Source organism: Rhinolophus sinicus, chromosome 14 (assembly GCF_057876585.1).
Source record: "Rhinolophus sinicus isolate RSI-liver-muscle chromosome 14, RSI-T2T, whole genome shotgun sequence".
In the NCBI taxonomy this organism is placed as follows: domain Eukaryota; kingdom Metazoa; phylum Chordata; class Mammalia; order Chiroptera; family Rhinolophidae; genus Rhinolophus; species Rhinolophus sinicus.
This window is the reverse complement of record NC_142514.1, coordinates 185720556-185744853: the sequence shown is the minus strand read 5'-3', so window position 1 is coordinate 185744853 and position 24298 is coordinate 185720556. Positions and strand designations below refer to the sequence as shown.

Here is a 24298-nt window from a genome sequence, read left to right as displayed (position 1 = left end):
CCCAGGAAGCACAGAGGGTTCCCCTCAAAAATGAACCCCAATAAGCCCACACCAAGACACATTACAATTAGAGAGAATCTTAAAAGCAGCAAGAAAAAGGCAACTAGTAACTTATAAGGGAGCCCTCATAAGATTGTCAGCTGATTTCTCCATAGAAACTTTGCAGGCCAGAAGGGATTGGCACAAAACACTCAGTGATGAAAAGCAAGGACCTACAACCAAGGATACTCTACACAGAAAGGCTATCGTTTAAAATCAAAGAACAGATAAAGAGCTTCAAACTTAAAATCTTTCGTGTGTCAAAGGAAACCATCAACAGAGTGACAGGCAACCCACGCAATGGGAGAAAATATTTGCAAACTATTTATCTGACAATTGGTTAATATTTAGATTACATAAGAAACTTCTACAATGCAACAACAGAAAGAATCCGATTTAAAAAAATAGGTGGAGGACTTGAATAGACATTTCTTCAAATAAGATATATAAATGACCGACAAGCACATGAAAAATTGCTCAACATCACTAATCATCAAGGAAACGCAAATAAAAAGCACAACGAGATACCACCTCACACCCGTTACAATGGCTCCCATCACAAAAAAACAAACAAACAGAATATAATGGGTGGCGAGTAGGTAGAGAAATTGAAGCTTTGGGCACTACTGGTGGGAATGTAAAATGGGGCAGCCGCTCTGGAAAACAGGATGGAGGTTCCTCAAAGAATTAAACAAAACTGCCGTACGACCCAGTGATCCCACTGGTGGGTATTTATACAAAAAAACTGAAGGCAGCATCCCGAAGAGATATTTGTATCCCCACATTCATAGATGCATTATTCACAGTAGCCACGAGGAGGTAGCAACTCGAGCAAGGATCCTCGACAGATGAACGGATACAGAACGCGTGGTCCATCCACACAATGAAATATTATTCAGCCTTGAAAAGGAAGGAAACCCTGACACATGCGACAACGTGGATGGACCTTGAAGACATGCTGAAATAAGCCCGTCACAGAGGGACATGTGCTGTGTGATTCTGCTTTACAGGCGGTGTCTAAAGTAGGCAAACTATTGAAACAAAAAGTAGCACGGTGGTGGCCAGGGGCTGGGATGGGGTGGGGGGCGGGGGAGGGATAGGGAGAAGCTTCTGCTGCTGCATGGGGACAGTTTCAGTTTCGCAGAATGAACGAGGTCTAGCGGCAAACTGAACGACAGTGCCCACGGTTAACCGTGCTGTGCTGCCTGCTTACACATGGTCAAGACGGTACATTTTATGTCCTGATCCTTCGCAGGATCAGAATTTGCAGGAGAGGGTGGTGCATGGGGGTTAGGGACAGAGAGCAGAGCTGAGGAGAGCTAGGCGGGCAAGCACGAGGCACGCCGAGGTGGCATGCGCCCAGCTAACCCAGGCTCTCCTTGTACTTGGCAAGTTCGCTAAACAGAGTTGGGGTCAGACAAGGTTTTGAGTTAATACAGGGAAGACACAGGTAGGCAGGCAGGAAGCCACAGGGATAAAGTGTGGTGATGGGAGGGAGGGGACAAGGTTGGCAATTGGGACAGAGGCTTGGATGGGAGAAAGTCTGGGTATTAAATCGGATGCAAACTCCTGGAGCACCTGCTATGTGCTGGGTTGTGGACACAAGTGGAGATGAGATAACTCAGGGGACAGGTAGACAGAATTAGGCACCAGGCCTTGTCTCCAAGTGCACGCACGTAGTCTTGAAAGGGTCCTCTTCCCAGGAACGTCATCTTTGGTTTCGTGAACAATGGCAATGCCAGCCGAGAGCTACTACAATTGTCCCCACTAACGTTTGTTGGGAGTCTGCATGTGACCTTCAATGGCCGAGGTTTCAAGGGGGCCTCGGGTGCCCGGTACCGGGAGGGGAACCCCTTCTGGGCTTGCTCGGATCCTCGGAGACCAGGAACTCAGAGCAGTGCAAATCTTGGGGTGTCGGTGCTCTGTGACCCCACATTGGCACAGACTGTCTTACAAACTGAGAAACGGAAGCAGATGTACCTCTTGATCCAGCACTGTTTCCAATTCAAAAAGCGGATTGCTTTCCGTGGAAAGAGCAACTGTCCTTAACTGGTAGGCCCTTCACGTAACTAGCGTTACAAATGATAGAAGTGCACTGCTGACAGGACGGACCCACGCTCTCCCAAGGCACCTAACGCCACCTCCGGGTGCTCTCTCAAGATGCAGACTGTCCCTTCTCCGTTACTCACGGGAACTTTCCATTTTGAGTTCTCTGGAACTGGTACACTCACTTGATTGGTCCATTCATTTGTGAATCATGCACAGGAAGTAAAATGAGGGGGGAGGGGAAAGCCATGGCTTTATTTATAGAAAACTCATTTTTGCTATTCATCAAAAAAAATAAATAAACACAACCCACCTCACACTAAAAATATGCATCTGAAGATCAACAATGAGGCCATGTTTGGCTGACTCCACAGAGAAGTGGAGATTTCAAACCCTAGGAATTTCTCACAGACGTTCCTAGAATAATCCAGAATAGTGTGCCAACAAGCCCGTTTTTTTTTTTTCTCATTGACATTTTGAGCAACATGTCACCTCCTCCCTGAGGCTGGCAAAGAAAAGCCTCATGCGCTGATATATTAGTACAAGCTGTGTGACCTTTGCTAAGTTACTTAACCTCTCTGAACTGCAGTTTCTTTGTAGAATGGGGTTAATCATAGCTACTTTTCAGGGATGCTGTGAGGAGTAAATGAGAAAATAAACCCATAACAAAGTCTGGACACAAAAGAGATGCTCAATAACCAGTAGTGACAAGCATCATGCATGCACGGCAGGAATTTCTGTGGAATTCTAATTCCAGCAGTCAAGGGCCATTCTCAGCCATGCTGGTAAAGTCAGCCTTATGTGGGGCCACCATGTTGCACCTCGCCTAGCTGCACTGAAAGATTGTTTGCTGAGTCTAAAAGAAACCTAGGCAGTTATGAAAAGGACAGCCTATGCTCCATGGTGTATTTAGAAGACAGAGCAATGGAGGGGTCTGTGGTTACAAGCCCTAAAGACAGAGGGTGCCACACAATGTCTTGATGGATTTTTATCCTGAGCATCCATCCCATGGTGGCCTGGAGTGCTGCCAAGTGCATGGTCCCGCGTGTGGATATGAACCCTGACCCCACCCCTTCCTAACCCTGCGACCTTCACTGTTCCCTCATGTGTGAAGGGGGAAGGAGCAGCACCTCCATGGTCAAGTTCAATGACAAACGATGAGATGACCCATGGAAAGTGCACACAGCAGCACCTATAAATTTTAGCCACCGTAATTGTTAATAGTGATAGCATTTTATAATCTATTCTCTCTCTCTCTCTCTCTCTCTCTCCACTTAACTGTGTTCCAGGCCACGTCTGTTTTATTCACCATTGTAACCCCCACCCCTAGCACACTCCAGATGGGTGCTCAACAAACATCTTGCCAACACGGCAGGAACACGCCCTGCCCGCATGCAGATGAAGCCTAGTGAGGTGGGGGTGATGAGTAAGGCGGATGTGGGGGGGGGCATGATGAGCTTCAGGGGTCAGGAAGGTGTGAGGAGGGAAGAGCAGGTACTGCCCCTTGTGAGGTGTCCCAGGTAATCACACATCCCGCATTGTGAACACCTAGGGGGTTTCCTGTTTTTCACTGTTCTATGCAAAATATCCATTGCCCACCGCCTGCTCAATTAATTCCTTAGGATGTGTTTCTAGGATTGGAGTGATTGGATCAAGTGTAAACACCTGTTTTATTCATTCCATCGTTCATCCATCACCCATCCATCCATCCATCCACCCACCCACCCACCCACCAACCACTTATTAAGCCCCTATTACATCTGGAGACAGAGGGTGAGAAGGCCCAGCTGACCACTGCCCTCCTAGCACATAGCAAGTTTCCTGATGCCTGGAGAGGGCTATAGAAGGGAAGGTTTTTCATATAAGAGCACCTGGCACATAGTAGGTCTGCAGTAAATCTGTGGAAATGAATAGTCACAGCAGTCACTGTCAGGCTGCTGTGAGATGCCGGGACCATGTCAGAGTCAAGAGTTGTTTGGGAAGGAGCTAGTTTTCTACAGGCTCAGCCAGTGGGATTCTGACCAACATGGCCAAAAAAGGACAACTCGGATGCTGTAATTTGCATTTCCCGGATTACTAGGAAAGCTGTCTTTTCTAGAAATTCAGCCTTTTAGGGGTAAGTTGCCTATTTTGGTCTTGTGCTAATTTTCCTATTGCGGTCTTTTTTTTAATTAATCTGTAAATACTTCTATTTTAGAGTGACAAAAGCAATTCTTTACCAGTACTCAGCAAATAATTATCCCAAGCTTATTTTTTTATATTTGTTTATATTCATTTTTTCCTTAATCTGTAAAAGTTAATTTTTTTTCCTTTATAGTTTTTGGGTTTAGTATTGTGCTTAGAAAATCTTTCCCCAAGATCTCATAAATGTCAATCTTATTTTCTTCTAGAATATTTATGATTTTTTTTTTTTTTACACTTAAGTCTTCAATGCATCTGGAATTCATTTTGGTGTATTTCGGGTTTTGGTGTAAGACAGGAATCAGATTTGCTTTTTCTTCAGTGGTTGTTGGTTATTGCCAATCGATGAAGGGCTAGGGCCTCTCTCTGTCCTCAACTTCATACAAAGTTTCTTTAAAACTATTTCCTTACTTGTATCTTCCAGTTGTTTGGGAATTTGAAAATAATTTAAACACCCCTTCAGAAACTGAACATTTTATTGGAATTACGTTTCACTTATGGATCATCTTAGAAATAATTTGTGTCTTTACAATATTGATTGTCTCATTCAGGCATGAAGTGTGACTCTCCATTTATTTGAATTTTGGGGGATTTCTTGTTTGGTTGTTTTTTTTTTGTTGTTGTTGTTTTTGTCCCTCAATACAACTTCGCACTTTTGTTCATATTAGTATTCTATTCCTCTTAAGTTTATTGCGAGACAGTTTTTTTCCCCTGCTCTTCGGAATTGGATCTTTACCCATTATAATTTCTAGTAGTTTCACCTGTTCAGGCCACCGATTGACTCTGGAGAGTTATTTAGAACTTGACTTGGTTACTGAGCTCTCCTGTGAGTTCTCACCATGTTTCAGCTGATACGTCTGGATTTTTCAGGTAGGCCATCATACCATCTTCAATCAGGGATCACTTTATTTCCCTCTTTCAGTGAGTATAATTATTATTGGATTTTCTTGCCCCGTAGCACATTCTAGAACTTCCTAGAACTAACACAGCTGATCACAGCATCCTTGATTTGTCCCCAACTTTAATGAGACTGCTTTTACCATGTCACTATTCAGTGTGGTGATATTGGCCCTTGCCTTGAAATAGATAATTTAATCCCATTACAAAGGTGTCCTTTTTGCTTTTTAAAAGAGTTTTGAATGGGCAGAGGTGCTGAGTTCTATCAAATGTCTTTTTTGGCATCAAGTCAAGGTCACAAGGGTAGTGGATTGCAGAAAGGCCACAGTTCTCCGACCTGACCTTGTCTACACCCTTTGCCACATCACTTTGCAGTGCCTTCCATCAAGAGGCAGGGGTATTTCTGTACTTTGAGTCTGGGATGGCCTTGTGACTTGCCTTGGCCAATAGAATGAGGCAAAGTCACAGACAGGCCTCTTGAGGTCTGTGTGCGTTGATTCTCCATCTGGGATCAAGCCACTACCATGTGAATAAGCCCAGGCCAGCCTTCTAGAGGATGAGAGCCATATGGCCCAGTCACCCATCATCTTAGCCAACAGCCAGCTCACCTGCCACTGCCGTGTGAACTAACCCGGGCCAGCCTGCTGGAGGATGAGAGCCACATCACCACCGTCACCCCAGCCAACAGCCAGCTTGTCTATCATTAACTACAGCCGACCATAGAACAGCCCATCCCAGCTGACCTGCCAGCTGACTGTGGATGCAGGAGCGAGCCCAGCTGAGAACAACCAAGCCCGGCCCAAAGCAGCCCTCTGACCCACAGCCTGATGAGCGATGACACATGGTTGTTGTTTGAAGCTACTCCGTTTTGGGCTGGTCATTGTGCAACAATAGAAAACTATACGATGCCTCCTATCTGACCTACCCTGTTTCCCCAAAAATATGACCTAGCCAGACAATCAGCTCTAATGCGTCTTTTGGAGCAAAAATTAATATAAGACCCGGTCTTACTTTACTGTAAGATAGGGTATAACGTAACGTAACATAACGTAACATAAAACATAACACAACATAACACTGGGTCTTATTTTAATTTTTGCTCCAAAAGACGCATTAGAGCTGATTGTCTGGCTACGTCTTATTTTCGGGGAAACATGTTATCTAACACAAACTGAGGCTCCTGTGGTGTCCTGGAAGTCACAGGATGAGTCCGCACATGTGATGGTGCCCAGTCCTTCTAGCAAATTGTTGAGTTGCCAAAACCTAAGCAGGTGTGACCAGGCACTCTGTCAGAATTGGCTATCTGAGACCTCATGAAATTTAAGGCTCATTTATAAATGTCTTGTTGCCTGCCCCCCCATGACCCTACAATCAACTCGTGGGAAAGGACAGGTGTGGTTTCTGGATTTGCCCACTAGCCTGGCTTCTGGCTGTGCCACGTGAGAGGACAGTGAGCATAATGTCCCCAATGAGGACATGGTGTTGACACCTAGGTCCCCTGAGGCCCCACAGACACAGGCCAGCTGAGGCCACTTTCTGAAGGGGCCTAGGGACCATTGGTTCCCTTCCACTGCTGGTCACAGAATCTAAGCTGAACAGAGCCCCCAGAATACTGCTGTCCCTGGAGCTTTGCTGTGTTTTAAAATATGTCCACCAATTCAGAGACTCTTTTATTCAGAAAGCAGAGCCTAATCTCCCTTGGAGTGTGGGCTGGACTTAGTGACTCACTTCTAACAGAGTAAGATAGCAGTGAGAGTGTGTGACATTGAAACTGGGTCATGACAGGCCTGTCAGCCTCTTTCTCGCGCTCTCTGGGACCACCGCTCTGGGGGATGCCAGCCGCCATGTTGTGGGGACACTCCAGCGGCCCTGTGGGGGGGCCATGTGGTGAGGCACCAAGGCCTCTTGTCACAGCCCGACAGCCGCACAAGCGTGACGTCTTGGCCCCAGGCCGGCCTTCAGGTGCCAGCAGCCCTGGCTGACACCCTGACTGCAACCTCCTGGGAGACCCTTAGCCAGAATCACCCAACGAAGTCATTCTTGAATTTGTGACCCACAGAAAGAAACTGAGATATTAAATATGTACTGTGTTAAGCCACTAGGTTTTAAGGTAGTTTGTTACATGGCGCCAGATAAATGGCACCTTTTTATGGTGGCTCTGAGTGGTGAGCTCATCCTTGTCAGCTTGCTCTCAGTCACCAACTCAAGTACTTGGCGCTGTCTTCTCGGCTCTAACCTCCCACTAGTGGAGACTTCTTACTTTTCTAGACACTCTGCCTAAAATGCATGCGGCAGGTTGCTTGGCGAGGAGCAGGCCTGGGTTTCTGGAACCAGTGCTGCACAGGAGAAGCAAGAGGTCTCTGAGCACTTCTACAGACCACTGCAGGGAAAGCTGCCCCAACATTTGTTCCAACTGCCCTTTGCATTGGCCTCTCACCCCCTTTGCAGTGATTGGCGGTAGGCGGAGCCCCCCACAGAGCTGGGGGTACCTGCGTGCAGGCAGAACCACCCCCACTCCGTAATTCCACAGAGGGAGTTGGCCCGAAAGGACGCTGTTCTGTAGAGCTGCTTCCGGTGGCTCAAAGCAGGGGTGGCTTCTGGCAGTGCCCTCTCCATGCTTCTTAAAAACATGTCATGGAAGTATCGCACACGTACCAGAAAATGTGCAGCTTGGAAACTTCTCGCTAACTAAACACACATCTGCGCCAGCCCCCAGACGAGTCGCCTTCCTTACCCCAGAGGGAAACCACTGTCCCAACTCCTGCGACACCGATGGTGATGCACGTTTTATAAACAGGACCATGAAGTGTGCGCCTTTGTTCTGGCCCTTTGCGCATCAGGACTTTTGAGATTCTCTCCCCAAGGTGGGGGCAGTTGGGGGCGATGCACCCCTGTGGCTGTATAGGGCCAGCCATGGTGGGAATGGACTCCATATGTGTCCCTCCTCGTGTTGGTGTACATTCGGGGAGCTTCCAGTTTGGGGCTATTGTGGATGGTGCGGTGAGGAACGCCCACCATCTTTGGATGAGCAAGTGTGTGATTCCAGGGGAGAGTTTGCCCACGAGTGGCTATAGAGTCTGCATTTATTTTACAAAGGAAATGCCGCCTATTGATTTTCCAGAGTGGTTTCAGCTCACATTTCCTGAAGGCGAGTGTACTTGAGTGCCTTTTCATATGCTTATTAGGTCCTATCTTTTAAAATGCTTTCTAATGACCTGCCCTGATTTTCCTGATTAATGGGATTCTCTCTCTCTCTCTCTCAGCTTTCCCCTATAAGCAGGCAACACATTTCCTTTTCTGCCTTTGTGAGGAGCCCAAACACAGGAATGAAACTGCTAGCTAATTATTGACAGAAAGAAGGCTTATCAGACAAATATTTTCCCCCAAGGGCTCACTTTGCAAAGCTCTGTTCCGGCTTTAATCCCACCATTCAACAAGTAATCTCATTTAGTTACAGTTACGAAAGTTTTCTCATGAGAAGTCCCCTGGGGGTTCTCTGTAAGTGCCGTCCTGAGACCTCACTCGGCACAGGTGAGCATCTGGTTACACCTGACTCAACCTTTTCAGCACACAACAGTGCAGGCCATGCTGTGGGGAGGACACACAGGGCTTCCCTGGCCTTTTGTCCTGGAGGAAACCCTTAGCACTGTCATCAGACACTCCCAGGCTGCCTCTGAGTGGACATGGGACCAGCCTGCTCCAGCTCCCACTATCTCCGCTTTTCACAAAAGGACGTGGGTCCCTGGGCAACTAGAAGCAGAAAACAGGCTAAAGTACAGGGATTTCCTTCATTTGGCAAACGTGTACCGAGCACCTGCCACGTGCCTGGTACTGAGCTGGGCACTCAAGATTCAGGACGTGCAAGAGACTCAATCAATCCTTGAACACCTGGCGGTTACCTCAGGGAAAGGGGCGGGGCACAATAGTAAATAAGTCCGGTAAACAAAAACCCAATTGCGAGTCTCAGACACTGTGGGGGCGGGGGGAGGGTGCCGAAGCTCTTTGGCCAACTGTTTGGCAGTTTCTGAAATAATAAACACACTTCTATCCTATGACCCAGATTCCAGATGTAGGCATTTATCAGAGAAAGGAAAACATATGTCCATCAAAAGCTGTGTTCCTTGCAGTTTTATTCATAATGGCTCCAAACTGCAAACAAGCAATCTTTCTAAGAGGATGCATAGGCAGACTGTGGTCCGTCCACACCATGGGACAGACTCAGCAAGAAACCCACTACGGGCGTGCACGAAATGTCATGTTGAACACCAGAAACTGGACGCGAGAGAGTGCACAGGTAGGCTTTTATGTCTATGAAGTTTAGAACAGGCGGAATTATCCCATGGTGATGGGGATGGGGGCAGAATGGAAATGGGCACGAGGCCCCTTTCTGGGGGTGATGGGAATAACCTATGTCTGAATGGAGTGTGAGTTACACAGATGGATGAATCTGTGTGAAAACTGATGGAACCATGCACCTAAGATCTGGCCCTTTCCTGTATGTAGATTACACCACAATTTAAAACATCTAATTACGAAGCATGATCAGAGTTATAAAGGAGACGGGCCGGTGTCGAAAGCGCAGCTAATGGGCACTCCCAGTTAGATGGAGTGGACGGGAAGGTCTCTCTGTCAGAAGACGTCTTAGGTAAGAAGGTGAGAAGCAGACAGAACGCAAAGCGTCCCAGGGGACGGGGCTACTTGTACAGACTCCTTGTGGCTGCCATTCACGGGGCTGGAGACAGCCTTTCCGGAGCCACCGGTTGATTTTCATTTCATGGCCCGGTGGCCTGTGTGACCAGCAGGTCCGGCTTCTCAGAGCCCAGGTGAGCACTGCCTGCCATGGGCCTCGGCTCACGCCTGGCCCTTCTCTGTCCCCACCCTTTGCTTCCTTCATTGTGTTGTTTTTTTTCACCCTGGTGTTAATGTACGCTATTTTCTTATATTTTATCCACATGTATAAGCAGATTATAATCTTTTATTTGGAAGATGAGGGGACAAAGCAGGCTCTTTTTTTTTCCTTTTTTTAAAGCCAGAGTTAAGTGTAAAATGTGAATCAGCCCCGGTATGCTTTGGGGGCCATGCATATTCCCCTTGTGGGTACAGTGAACTCATAGAGATTCAAGTAAACTGGCTGGTCCCCGCCCCCAAGAAAAGAACCGTGACAAGAGCAAACATTTAAATACTGTAGGTGGTTCCACCCACCACCCACTTTCCAGGGAGGGAGCATCCTGGGGGAGCCTCGTTGAGAGAAGTGAACTTGGCGTCCCTTGTTCAGGGCTTATGCCTTCATACCTTTCAGTATGTGGGCATCGTCCACTCCCTCGGATCCCAGCCCCCTAGGAGCTTCCTGCATTTTCAGAACTAGCTGCCCTCCAAAGCCAAGCTGAACTTTAGCTGGCATTCAGCTGGAAGAGACAGACGTGTTTCCGGTGGCAGGAAACAGGTGGCACTAGACTGAACTTAAAGGTTGGTTCCCAGTGTAGCCTTCTAAAGGGCCTTTCAAGTGTCACTGTCCTTACCCTCAAACCTCCTCATCAGATTCAGGAGATGGGGAGACAGCACCAGCCGTGGATAAGCACACGTGTGCTCTAGTCCCATCTCTGCCACCAAACTGCTCTGTGATCTTAGGAATATGACTCAACTTCTCTGAGCCCCCGTTTCCTTCTGTAACTAGGAAAGTAAGGGAGTTGGACCTGGCTTTCTCATTCCAGGGTCTCTGGAGGAAATCTGGGACATTCATTACCTCTGTAAGGGGCAGAAAAGGACCTGTCCTGAGGAATAGTTATTAAAATCCATGACGTAATTATTTAAAGATTTCCTTTTGAAATGGAAGTTCGAGAGCCTCTGTGTACAAATGAGGGGTCAGTTGAGGTCAAGACTCAATTTGTCGCCCAGCTGAACCCTTCTGACTACTCTGGAACTGTGGTCCGGCGAGAGTTTTAAATGGTTTGTATTCTTCATCATCTATTGTTTAATTTATAACCATATGAACTGTCGGCCGTGTTTAAGGAATGCTGACGTTACAATATTCGTTAAGGAAGAGTGTGACAGCAACTCAGCAAAGTCAGTTCAGGAGGTTTCCGTAAGTCGATGGCTCTGATCTAAAACCTTCTATGGCCCATTAATAAATCTCCAGAACTGCAAACACGGGAGTTCAAAAGAGAAACAAGCAACCACAGGGGAGAAGCCTGCCAAGCATACCTCCGCCAGGTGAGCAAGGTCAGCGCCCCAGGGAGAGGTCATGTTGAGAGCGTGCGCCCAGATGTGACGGGATGAGAAGGCACCTCACCTCTGCGGTCCCCCTACGCCCACACCCACAGCCCCGTCTAATCGTGAGAAAAAAGTTCCTATTAAGGGACATTCCACAAAAGACTGCACAGTCCTCTTCCAAACTGTCAAGGTCATCCAAACCAAAGGCAGTCTGAGAAGCCGTCACAGCCACGAGGAGCCTGAAGAGACACGACGATGAAAGGCAACATCATTGATGGGTGGGGGCCTGGGACAGACAAGGACGTTAGGCAAAAGCCAAGGAAATCTGCAGAAAGGACAGACTTCCGTGAATCCTACGTGCACCTGTGTCGGTTCATTACTTGTGACAATACACCACATTGACATAAGATGTTAACAGCAGGGAAACCTGGTGTGTGGTATTTGGGAACGTTCTGTGCTATCTTTGCAATAATTCAGTAAATCTAAAACTGTTCTAAAAGCAAAAGTTTATTTAAACAAAAACAGAGTAACGATGGTGACAATTATCCAATTATGACCGCTGGGACTGAGCCCTGCTTTCGCCTGCCGTGTGCCCCGGTGGGAAGAGCTTCGGAGAAGCAGTCTGAACCCACCCCTCCCTCTTAGCTTACCAGCCGGAAACATACAAAACTGGCTGGCTGGTTTCTAAAACGCATCATGTCAGATGATAAAAGTAGTTTGGAGCTATTTTTTTAATGTGACAACATATCCCCCAAATCAGTCATATTGATCACAAATTTTAATTTATATATAAATATATATATATATGTGTATATATATATATATATATATATATATATATATATATAGAGAGAGAGAGAGAGAGAGAGAGAGAGAGAAAGAGAGAGAGAGAGATTATATATGTTACACAAAATCATGATATAGAGATCTAACTACCTATGTCCACCCATCCATCCATTTATCTGTCTATCCAGGAAGCGGAAACCTTTCCATACTATATCGAAATCCAAAATGAAATATTTTTCACTTAAAATCACTTCTTTCTTATACGGCTCACAAACGAAGCACGCTGGTGTGCCTAACTCCCAGAAGCCCTTCGGAGACTGAGGACACTGAAAGGGTGGGTGACACCCAGCAAGAAGGGGATCCAGAGAGGCAGGAGCTCCACCTGCAGGGAGGAAAGGAGGAAGGGGCGGGGCGAGGTGGACAGCCAGCCAGGGTGGAGGCGGCAGTGAACGTGAGGTGACAGGTGTGGGAAGCAGTGGGCACTGTGACACATGTGTAGGAACTGCCATTAACCGAGCCAGGCAAAGGGTGGAATGTGGGGGCAAAGTGCAAATGGGGACAAAACACCACTCACAGCTGCTCACAGCTTTGTGACTTCCGTAAGGCCCACGTGGAGGCAGGAGGGGTCTGAGCCCCCTCACGCAGAGGAGAGAGCCGGGACGAGGAACTAAACACTCCAAGCTCCAGCACAGGGCCACCTCCACAGACCCACCTCCACAGAATGTGCAAATAGGGACCCGGGCACAGTCCTGGGCCCTCTGCCCACCCCCTTTGCCCCACACCCCCAATCGGCTCCGGGCAGGGGCTGTTCACTGTCCAGGGAACACATTGCAGGAAAAATTATGGCCGATTACGCCTCCTCTCTGACAGCTCACATGAATAGCTCCATTTCCACCACAAACAGTGTGTTCAGACTTTTGCACTGAAAAGTGCCATGTCAATGCATTAAAAATTCATTATATACCCGAGGCCCTACGTGGGCAGAAGTCATTCCAGTTAGTGTGAAAGGGGAAGGATTCAATCTTGGGTGTTAACGGTAATGTTTGCATACCATGCCCAGAGGCAAACAGGGGTGCAGCTGGAGATAGGAGATCTCTCGGGAGGCAGAGACGGCCACCGGAACGTCTGGGGCCTGGGGGTTTGGTTGTGTGGGAACCCGGAGCCCAGCCCAGTCTCTGTGAAAGGCGCAGAGGGGAGCTAAGTGTCCCCCTGGGCTGCAACAAGAACACAGGCTCGTTGCAGCCCCCTCTGAGGGCTAAGTGCATGAAACTAATAATTTGTCTACCTAATGGCCACGTGACATTGTCAAATGGGTTTCAGAGGATCAGAAGGCGTTTAATACTTCATTAAGCAGCATGGAGACCCTGACACGTGCTGGTGCTGACGGCTGAGGGCCGTGACTGACAGATGTTCAGTGGGAACCAACACGCCAGGCAAAGCTCTCCTGAGCCACCAGGGTCCCTGCTGGAGCTCCAGCAGCAGTGAGGCCCCCCACAGGGGACTGCCTTCTCCCTGGACAGCTGGGCAAGAGCTGACTTGGGGAGGACCCTGGGGGGGGAGGGCTAGGGGCCCAGTTCCAGTCCTCACCTGGTTGCCCCGAATTCTGGTCTGAATATCAGGGTCTCCATTCCCTCCCCCCGTGCCCCCCCGCAGCCCCAGCACAATCAGGTATGGCCCATCTACCTCCATGGATTCACAGGGAACTCTTGACTGTGTGAGTGTGGGCACGTTACTTGGTTTTTTGGGTGCCTTGGTTTCTTCATCTGTCAAAAGGGGTTCATAATATTACCAATTGAACAAATGGGCATTAAAGGATGTGACATATATAAAGGGTTTGCAACAGTGCAAGGAACATAATGAGTTGGCAAAACTGTCAGCTACCATCCATCCATCCATCCATCCACCCATGGAGCCCTGCCATGTCAGGCCCTGTGCTAGGGCTAGAAAAATAAGTCCATCAGGGGAGGCAGACATGATAGACCTGCTGTGTGCTTTAAGGGAAGTGACAGCTGAGCCCCCATGGCAGCAGGGAATGGCTTGAGATGAGGAGGTGGGGCTGTCAGGTTGGACCCCTCCCTCAGCACACAGAGCTTACTTAGCCAGAATCAGGAACACGCACAAGGTAAACGACAGCATACAGCTACAGAGGCTGTGAACTCCACGATAGCAAGGACCGCAGTCACCCTGCAGCTCCAGCTCCTGACACGGTAACTGGCTCAAAATGGAGATTCGTCTGTTTAAGTTGAATTGAATCGTGCATCAAACTGCAGTGGTACAAGACAGCTTCCTCAGTTTGTCACATCACAGCATAGAAATACATTGTATGTGTGAGTACATCAAACAGAATTATCGAGAAAGTGAAAAGACAAGCTACAGTTTGGGAGGAAATATTTGCAAATCATATAACTGGGAAGGGTTTACTATCAAGAATATATAAAAAGCTCCTACAATTCAACAACCAAAAAGCAACCCATAAAAACCAAGCAAAGGAACTGAACATATACAAACAGCCAATAAGCACACAGTAAACATGCCGGACATTAAGAGTTGTCAGACAAACGTAAATCAAGCCCACTACCAGCTACCATTCCACACCTGGGAGGATGGCTGCAATAAAACAACAACAACAGCAACAACAAAAACCCATAAGATAGCAAGTGTTGGTTAGGATGTGGAGAAACTGGAACCCTGGTACCAACCAGGAACGTAAATGATGGGACTCCAGCCCATAAAATGGCGTGGTCGCTGTGGAAACAATTTAGTGGTTCCTCAGAGAGTTACAGATACGACGCAGCGAACTGAAAACAGGAACTCAAACACGTATCTGTAATGCAAACGTCCATTGTATCATTATAAACAACAGCCAAAAGGTGGAAATAACTCAAGTGTCCATGGACAGGTGAATGGATAAACAAAATGTGGTCTCTACATACGATGGAATACTATTCGGCCTTAAAAAAAAAAGGCATGCTACAACATGGATGAACCTTGAAAACATGTGAAGTGTAATAGGCCAGACACAGATGGACAAATAATGTGTGGTTCCACTTACATAAAGTCCCTAGAATAGTCAAATTCATGGAGGCAGAAAGTAGACTAGAGGTTCCCAGGGGCTGGGGGCAGGGGAGGCAAATGGCATTATTGCTTACCGGGTCCAAACTTTCTGTTTGGGAAAAAACAAACAAACACAAAAGTTTTAGAAATCGGTGGTGGTGGTGGTTTCATAACGTTGTGAATGGACTTAATGCCACTGAATTGTACACTTAAAAATGATTAAAATGTTATGATATATATATATATATATACACACATACATACACTCAACCTCAATTTAAAAGAACAAAAACAAAACACCAAAAGTCAACCTCTCACCTAACCCACCGAACTCTTTGTCCTGATCCATCCAGAACTCTTGGCGTTGTTCTTGACGCCTCTCTGACCCGCACACCCCACATGCAGTGTGTGAGCAATTCCTGTCTGCTCAGATTTTCAACATACAGCCAGAACCTGACCTCCACCTCTCCCCCCACCCACGTCTCCAGCATCTCTCACCTGCGTTATTCCAAGAGCCTCTGAAGCCACTTCTGCCCTTGCCCGCTCAGCCTGTTCTTTGAGGAGCAGCCAAAGGGATCCTGCCCAAACCTGTCAGCTCCCGCTGCTCTCTGCTCGAGACCCTTCCTTGAGCTCTTGCCTCGCCCAGCCCAAGTCCTTACAGTGAGCAGAGGTCCCTCACGATCTGCTCACACCTCCTGCTCCCTCCCTCTCTCCATTCTCCCCAGTCTCCATGAACCCATCTGGCGTGTCTCAGTCACTGCAGTGCAGGGCTTTGCACTGGCTGTTCCCTCTGCCCAGAATGCTCTTCCCTCACTTCCTCTGGGTGTGTGTTTCCATACTGCCCATCAGTGAGTGCTTCCCTGGCCACCCTATTTAGAATTGCCCCAGTTCCTGTTTCACTTTTCTTTGTGATGAGACACATTGCTAAGCCAACATATTAGAGTCTTCTACATGGTCAAGAAAGCTTCAGGAGGGCCAGGCCTTGGTCTGCTCTGTCCCCTGCTGTGTCCCAAGCCCCAGGGACACAGTGCCAGGTGCCCAGCAGGCGCTCCATAACTGTTCATTGAACAGCTGAATGCATGAAAGATTCAGGAGAGACAGCTCCCCCGTCCCCACTGAGGGGGTAGAACAGCACAGCCCGCCTGGGCTTCAGATCCTGCCTCTGCCACTTGTCAGCTATCTGACCTTGAGTAATCAGTCCATGCCTCAGTCTCCTCATCCATAAATAGGGAAAACAATGGGGCCCACCTTGTAGAGTGAGTGAGGACCGCAAGTGATGATACAGTAAGAGGACTTCCACATGCCTGCCCACAGTGACCTGCTCAGCCAGTTAGCTCTCTGTACTCTGCCTCCCTCCCTCCCTTCCTCTTTTCTTCCTTCCTCCCTCCCGTCCTTCCTCCCTCCATACCCAGGGTGCCATCGGTGTACACAGGCACATGGGACATTGCAATAGGGTTTTGAGGGATGAGCAGGAGTGCGTTGGGCAATGGAACTACCCACCTCCACCTCACCCTACCTCTCCACCTGCCCTTGCAGGAGGTATAGACCATGTACATGGGTTTATGAACAAAGAGCTTCTTAACAAATAATGAGGCAGCTGGTGAAGAAGCCAGTATGGGAGGCGGCATCTGCAACCATCAATTGCCCAGGGAAGTGAGAATGAGCAGGTCCTAGGATTCGCCACAGAACGTCGGGTATGACCTCACATCTGGGTCTCACAGACCAGGCTTATTTCGAGGAAGCCACTCGTGAAAGCAGGACAGTTTGGCCAGGCCCTCCAGGCTGACTTCCCAAGCCACCCCTTCCCTCCTGTGCCCAGCTGTTGCCTTCCCACTTTGGCTGGCACAGACCCTCTCTCTTCCTCCTGGGCCCTTAACTTGATGAGTGCACAGTCACTTCTAGAAAGAAGTCAAATTGGGCCGTTTAAGCAGATGTCAAGATAAGCTTTTCCTTGGAAATCCAAAAAGAAAAAACGGGGGGTGGGGAGGAGTGAGGGAGAAAGACAGAACAAAAAGGAGGGCTTCCCATGCTATAGTTAGCAGCTCCCAGTCCGAGGTGGCGTCCTGATTGCAGGGCACAGAGTCCTAACCAGGGCGCTCCAGGAGGGTGGAACGCAGCTGTATAATTAAATCAAGGGAGTGCGGGCTGCAGCCCCTCGTCACTGTCCCGCTCACTCCCGGGTTTATTTAATAACCTCTGAACTGGGAGGGGGGAAATCATCCAGGAAACATTGCTTGGGTCATTTATTTTAAAGTTATTGGTATAAAAATATCCAGGGTCGTGATTTATGTGCAGGGAGGGGCCCAGGAAGTGAGGGACACCCCCTCCCAGCCTCATTTATCCACCCCCCCAGTTCCTCTGCAGTTTCCATTATGACTTCAAGCCATAGTAGTAACTTTATATCGCAAATAAATCTCCAGAATAGCACGGAAATATTATGTGTATTAATAGCGCCTGTAAAAACATCCGAAATCCTTCCATCCGCCTGGCGGTGGACGGGGCAAGGCTGGGGGATGCTCTCCCGGGACTGGGGAACCGCTGGGCGCCCTGGCAGTGCCCACAGGGGGGCGCGGCCACCCCCAGCCCCAACCCAGCTCCATCCTGGCCCCAACCCAGCCCGCGGTCTGTCTGCTGTCTGTCCCTCCGTGGGTGCCCCCAATGACCTGCGGCCGACAAAGTATCCCTCCTCACCAGGGAACAGCGCGGGGGCGGTCCTCCGACACCGAGACAGGGGTCCCTGTCTCCTGCCCCTTGTGTGCCCCTCTGTCCCCGAGAAGCCGCCATCCCCCGGCGTCCCCGACGCCGCTGCGGCCGGGCTGGGGGGACCCTCCCCACCCTGCGCCGCCCCTGGATACTCACGGGCCGCGGGGTCTTCCTTGGGGGACAACCCCTCGAGACCGATGTCTCCCTCCAGCATGGCGCAGCTCGTGCGGGGCTCCGGTGAGCCGGGCGCACGGGATCCAGGAGAGGGGGGGACTTCGGCTTGTCGACTCCAAGGGCCGGGGTCCAGCGCGGGAGGGGACAGTCCCCCTCCTCCTCCCCAGACGCAGGACGCGAAGCCGCGCGCGCGCGCCGGGAGCCAAACTTGGCTGCCCTGGCGCACCACCGCGCCGCTCCTCCCCCTCGGCTTTTTGGGCTGGGGGTCCCGGGCCGGCCTCTTGCCCCCGGGGCTACCTGCGGACACCGCCCTCGCCCCGCCCCGCGGTCACCCCGACACAGAGCGAGCGCGCGGGACACTAGAGACTAACAGCCGCCGTGCTCGGCCCGCGGGTCCCGCCTGCGCCTCGCCTCCCCTCTGCGGTCGCGTCTCCACCGGCTCCGGACCGTCTTATCAGTCGGGTTGGCCAGTGGGGCCCTGAGCGGCGGTGCGCAGCGCGCCCCTAGTCAGGGCCCCAGGGAAGGGTGCCCACTGAGAGGAGGGGGGTAGCGACCCAGCACTGAGAGACTGGCTCAGCGTGGGGTGATTCCGTGGGTGGCCCGTCCAGCGTCAGTGAGCGCACTCCAGCCCCCTCCTCCAAGCGGCAGGACCCTAATTCATCACTCAATTTGTCGGAGGAGGAGAAGGTGAAGCCGTTGCATGGCAAGGAGAGCTGAGGTCACAGGTCAAGTGCCAGCCAGGACTTGAACCCCAGCCTATGCAGAACTTGGGGTCTTAGTAAAGGGAGCACTGCCCCCCAAATAGGAGAAAAATCCTGTTACTTTAGGACTCCAGTTAAGTGAGGCTAAGAGAACTTGACTGGCATTGCGGCAGGGGCGTCTGACTCACGTCCTGCAGCCCTGCTTGGGGCTGGGAGCTGGACTTGCCGTGCTCCAGCCCTGTCGCTGTTTAGAAGGCCAGGTCTGGACAATTCAGCATCCTTGCAGACAGCAGAGATGTGGGCACCAGGAGAGTGCTGAGAGCCTCAGGGAAGGCACCTCCTGTGTCTGCAAACCTCAGGCCCATGACACCTCAAATAAATACAATAAATTCTGAGCAGAACTGCCTTCAACAAAACACTAATTTAAGCTGGTCTCTGACCACAACACAGCGGTGGCAGGACAGGAGCAGCCTGCCTGACCTTTTGAAAGGTCATCTCCCACTTTCTGCACCCCAAGGAGCTAGGCTGGGAGCCCTCCCATGCCAGGGCCCCCTGGGTCACATGCCAAGTTAACATGCCACAAGCCACTGGCTTTGGAGACATACCCAGCACTCTGAGGGGACAGTTCACATTCACAAGAACTCGTGGGTGCCAGTCCTCCCTGATGCAGCCAGGCCTGCCAAGTTGGTACCCACATGCCCAGCTCTGGGCAGAAATGCTCCTACTCGCAGCAAAACCACAAAGAAATGTCTCCGGTTGGGAATGTTCTACCCTGCTCCCCACCCAAAGTGCTGTCTGTGCACAGAGGGGAGAGTCAAGCCTCCTTCCTCCCAAGGAGTCAGGGAGAAAGGTGACCTGCCACTGTCTTTAGTATTTATCTTGTTCCAGTCTCGACTAAGAAATTGGGAGACGAGGCATCTGGTGGGCCTTATTCTGCGTAGACGAAGTCTCACTCGAGAAGGGTCTGCTTAGAAGCCCTGGGGCGTGAGCTGTGTACCCCAGATACCTGCCCCAGGAGGGCAGAGCGGCCTGTGCTGGGGCCACATGCATTTCTCAGAGCTTTTCCACCTGACCCAAACCATTGTTGTGCGGGAATCGAGATCAAAACTCATTTTTCTTGGAAGGGCCTGATAGCCAACATGATACATAGCAATAGCTCAGTTGTGTAAATACACAGAGAAAATTTTAGAATTCTAACCCCTGGAATGATGAACTATAAACCAAAAAGACTCAGGGGGAAAGAAATGTAAATACCTACTGGGGCTATTTTTAACCATCATTGTTTACCTTTTTGGGATAGGGATGGGCTATTGTGTTAAGCCAGCTTCGAAATGCACATTATTTAATGCATTGTTATTAGCAGAAATATGTTAAACAGCCATTAATAGATGTTGATTCATTCCGATTGAAGCCATTTTTTTTCCTTTTCACTTTCTTGGCTCCAATTAAGTTGTGTTCTGATGAAACCCTTCAGCCGAGTCCAACATATGCAAAAGAGCTGATTGTAGATGGAGACCATTTAAGAAGCTATTTAATTCTATCCAGTTTAAAAAGATATTTTGGTAAATACCCGAAACAGCTCATTTTTACGAAGATTAGTTTCGGCTGCTATTTTGGTCAATGTTGCCGAGTGAGGAAGGATATGAGGCTGGCGGGACGTTGGGCTGCCGTGTGGCCTGAACGGGGAGACAGCGCCCCGGGAGAAGGCGACGGAACGCCCGGAGCCCCCCAACCCATATTCCAGGGAGCCCCGTGAGGCAGTCAGGAACAGCATGCATACGTCAGGAATATGTTTATGTCAAAAGCAGAGTGGGGCAAGTGGACTGGCGCAGGGAGGTGGCACGCCTGTCATCACTGCCAGAGCCATCATTATAGGATACAGCAATCACGCCGTACAATGCTTATAATTATGGGAAATGGTTTCCTTTTTTGGGGAGGCAGCGAGGGAGGAGAGAAAGCAGCTCCTGGCGAGCTCTGGCCCTGGGGTTGGCCCAGGTTTAAAATAGGCATTGCAGGGTGAGGCCAGCCCAGCTGGGTGGGACAGGCTCAGCCCTCCCAGGCTCTGGGGCCTTATCAGATGCTTGGGCCTCATACAGACTCTGAACTTGTGCATGATTCAAGGCCTCCAGCAACAGTACCCAAGTCTCCGCTGCTGCCCACTGCAGCTCAGAGGCCAGAGCTGACGCTGCAAGCAGAGTGTCACCATGCGTGCCCAAAGCCACCCTGTCTGTAGCCCTCTCAGTGCATCACCTACAGTAACCCAGCCCCTCCCATAAACCAGGAGAGGCCCAGAGTGTCATATACACCCTGCCCCCACTGTCGTTTGTTCTCAGAACAGCTACAGGGTCACAGGTCATTTCAATACTGATTCCTTGTCGTCTCAGGGAATCTGTATTCAGTTCAACCTGGTTCTTTGAGCACCTGCTGTGGGTAGGGCCCCAACTCAGGGTTGGCAGGGGGTGAGGGTGCAAATAAGCAAGATGAGGCCCCAGCCCCCCACAGCTGGCATACGGTGGGAGGAGATAAGCCAGAGCCCCGCAGTGAAAGACAGGAGATAAATCGGGGACAAGTTGCCTTTCGCACCTGGCTTTGTGCATCCACAAAAGAGGCCTTCGCTGCCTCGTGGGGTTTTGTGAACCGGGAAAGAGAATCCAGCTTCCAACCCAGGAGCTGGCTCTCGTAAGCACTGGGCTAGCGGTGTTACTACTCTGTGTGTCACCCTCAGGTCAGGCAGGGCCTGGGTGGAGGCCTCTCCCAGCCGAGCAGCGGGAAGCCGGCAGTGGCCCCTGACCTGGGGGTCAGAGTGAGGGGCGGTTCTCTAGGTTGAGAGTGGTTTAGGGCAGAGGCAAGGAGAAGGCACAAGGTGGGGCAGTGGGCAGGTGTTAGGAGTACAGTGAGTGGTGAGGCGGAAGGCAGTGGGGGTCAGACCTGGGGCCCCAGGCAGCTGCGCTGAGCAGGATTCAAGGGTTTTTTTTGAAAATTAAAAAAAAATTGTATTGAGGTGAAAGTCACATAACATAAAATTAACCATTTTAAAGTAATAATTCAGTGGCTTAAAGTACATTCACGGTGTCGTGCAGCCATAGACACTGTCTAGTTCCAGAACATTTCTGTCACCCCGGAGTAACACCCAGAACCCTAGAGCTGTCACTGTCCATACCCCGCCCCACCCCCACTCCAGCCTCTGGCAACAACCCATCTGCTTCCTGTCTCTGTGGATTTATCTCTTTTGGACATTTCCTATACATGGACTCATACAGTATATGGTCTTTTGTGCCCTGCTTCTTTCACCGTGTTTTTCTTTTTTCATAATTCAGAATGTTCTTGACGCTCATCCATATTATAGCATGTATCACAACTTAATTTCTTTTTGTGGCTGAGTCATAGTCCATGCTCTGGCTATGCCACATTTGGTTATCCATTCCTCCATGGACGGTCTTTTGGGCTGTTCCCAAAGGGTCCCATCAAGGAGCTTGCAGGGGTGGGGGTTCCTCGATGGCCCGAGGTTCCCTGACAAGGCCAGGCAGAGGGCTCAGCAACTGTACCAGAAGAGGGGGACCAGGGAGCAAGCAGGGAGCTGGGGAGAAACCAACCCAGCTTTCCTGGCAGCTGGAGACACGAGGCAGCTGCTCATTGCTGATTCTGCGGGCTCCAGACTGGCACGCAGTTGCTGGAGTGAGCCCTGGGCCCCACACCCAAGTAGACGACCCACTTCATCTCCGTGGGCTTCACCTGCAAGGGGCCCCGCAGATGAGGCTGGCCACTGGCTGGGCTTCCCCTTGGAGCCTGTGGATTTAACAAGCACTTAGCGACACCTACTACTGTGCCCGGCCCTGTTCCAAGCATTTTATAAAACCAGCTCTCTACCATTCATGCTAGGATCACTCCCAGTTACAGGTGAGGAAACTGAGGCTCAGAGAGGTGACATCACACAGCGGCACGTGTGAGAGCTGGGACTCAGTGCAGCCAGCCTGGCTCCGGAGTCTGTGCCTGAACTGATGTGCGCTAAGGTAGAAATCCAGACTTTCCCAAACATCGGTCATCCAAGTCCCACGGCCCTGGTTTGAGCCTGAGCTGGGATCCCCCTGGGCTCTAATGTACTTCATGTTTCTTTTTAATGCAGTTCACTTTTCCAAACTTTTTTTGGTTAGTTTTATTTTTTTTAATTGTGGTAAAATGTATGTGACATAAAATGTACTGTTTTAACCATTTTTAGGTGTACTGTTCTGTGGTATCAAGCACATTCACGTACTGTTGTGCAACCGTCATCCATCCTCAGGACTTTCCATCATCCCAAACTGAAACTCTGTCCCAATGGAACACTCAAACTGTCTCCATGGAACACTCCCCTCCCCTCCCCCAGCCCTGGCACCACCATCTACTTCCTGTCTCTGTGAATCTGACTCCTCTAGGGACCTCCCTCGTGTGATGGGGTCACACGGGATTTGTCCTGCTGTGACTGGCTCATTTCACTCAGCAGTGTCCGCCAGGTTCATCCACGTTACAGTGGGTGCCAGCATTTCCTTCTTTTTTTTTCTTTCTTTTTTTTTTAAGGCTCATCAAACTTTATTTTTAAAGAACCCAGTATCGCTATTGGAAATGGAAAACTAGAACCACTGGCCATAAACAGAAGGTGATGGTTTAATAAAGCACAATAAAAATACAGCAATGTTTGCTGCTACCTGGCAGTTGTCGGGGCCTGAGCCTGGATGGTGCCACTGACAAGGAGACTGGAGTGAGAGAGAGGTGACAGACCTCCTGACCCTAAGCCGAGACTCTCTCCTTGACATACTTGAAAAGGCTGTAGGAGAAGTGAAAACTGAACCTCATTCTCACCACGTGCTGCCAGCCCTCTGTCCCCGAGTCTTCGTGCCACCTGAAATTGGTTCCCTTTGCATTGAAAGTAGGTTTGCAGCACACCAGGGACTGGGGTGCCGCATTGAGAGAAATTTTAAAAATAGCAACAATCACTTCTGTGCATTACACAGGTTTTGTGAGCTGACACTGCGGCCCCATCACATTCACTGTCTTCCCTTTTAGACGTAAGAGGGGGCCGCGGGCTCGGAGACCACAGGCAGCACATTGTCACCGGAATTAAATATTCACGCTATTATTTGTATCTGTTACCTCAACCACACGCGGTATGAGTTATTATTCCCACTTACAGCTGAGGAAACTGCCACCCAGAGAGGAGGAATGACTTGCCCAAGTCCACACAGCCGGTAAGCGGCAGAACTGGGAATCAAATCCAAGTGCAACCGATTCTAGAACTTTCTAGTTAATTCCAGAATTCTTCCCACCACACCATACCAACCATCTGCTTGTTTCTCTAGAGTTTGGAATTAGCATGGATAGGCCCAGCACATCAGATGCAGCACATCATTATGGAAACAATAAGAAGGTTGTGGAAACAATAGGAAAAACGCTTGTTTAGTCCCTTTAATTTGCTATGTCCAAAATCCGGGCTTGGGGCAGCTTGGCCTCTCCTTCACCTTCCGCCTGTTTGT

The 24298-nt window shown here is 49.8% G+C and overlaps 1 protein-coding gene across 9 annotated transcripts in view; it reads right to left on the bottom strand.

The window, feature by feature from the left end:
- Window positions 1–24298, bottom strand: part of ANO1 (anoctamin 1) — a 155801-nt gene that overhangs the window by 121384 nt on the left and 10119 nt on the right. The window contains exon 1 of one of the 9 annotated variants that reach the window (XM_019755677.3): window positions 18073–18508. The exons of the other annotated variants lie outside the window; for them this stretch is intronic. Coding sequence (XP_019611236.1) covers window positions 18073–18130 — 58 coding nt within the window. The 5' untranslated portion in view covers window positions 18131–18508. Of the gene's footprint in view, window positions 1–18072; window positions 18509–24298 lie in introns of those variants that run through there. 9 annotated transcript variants of the gene reach the window in all.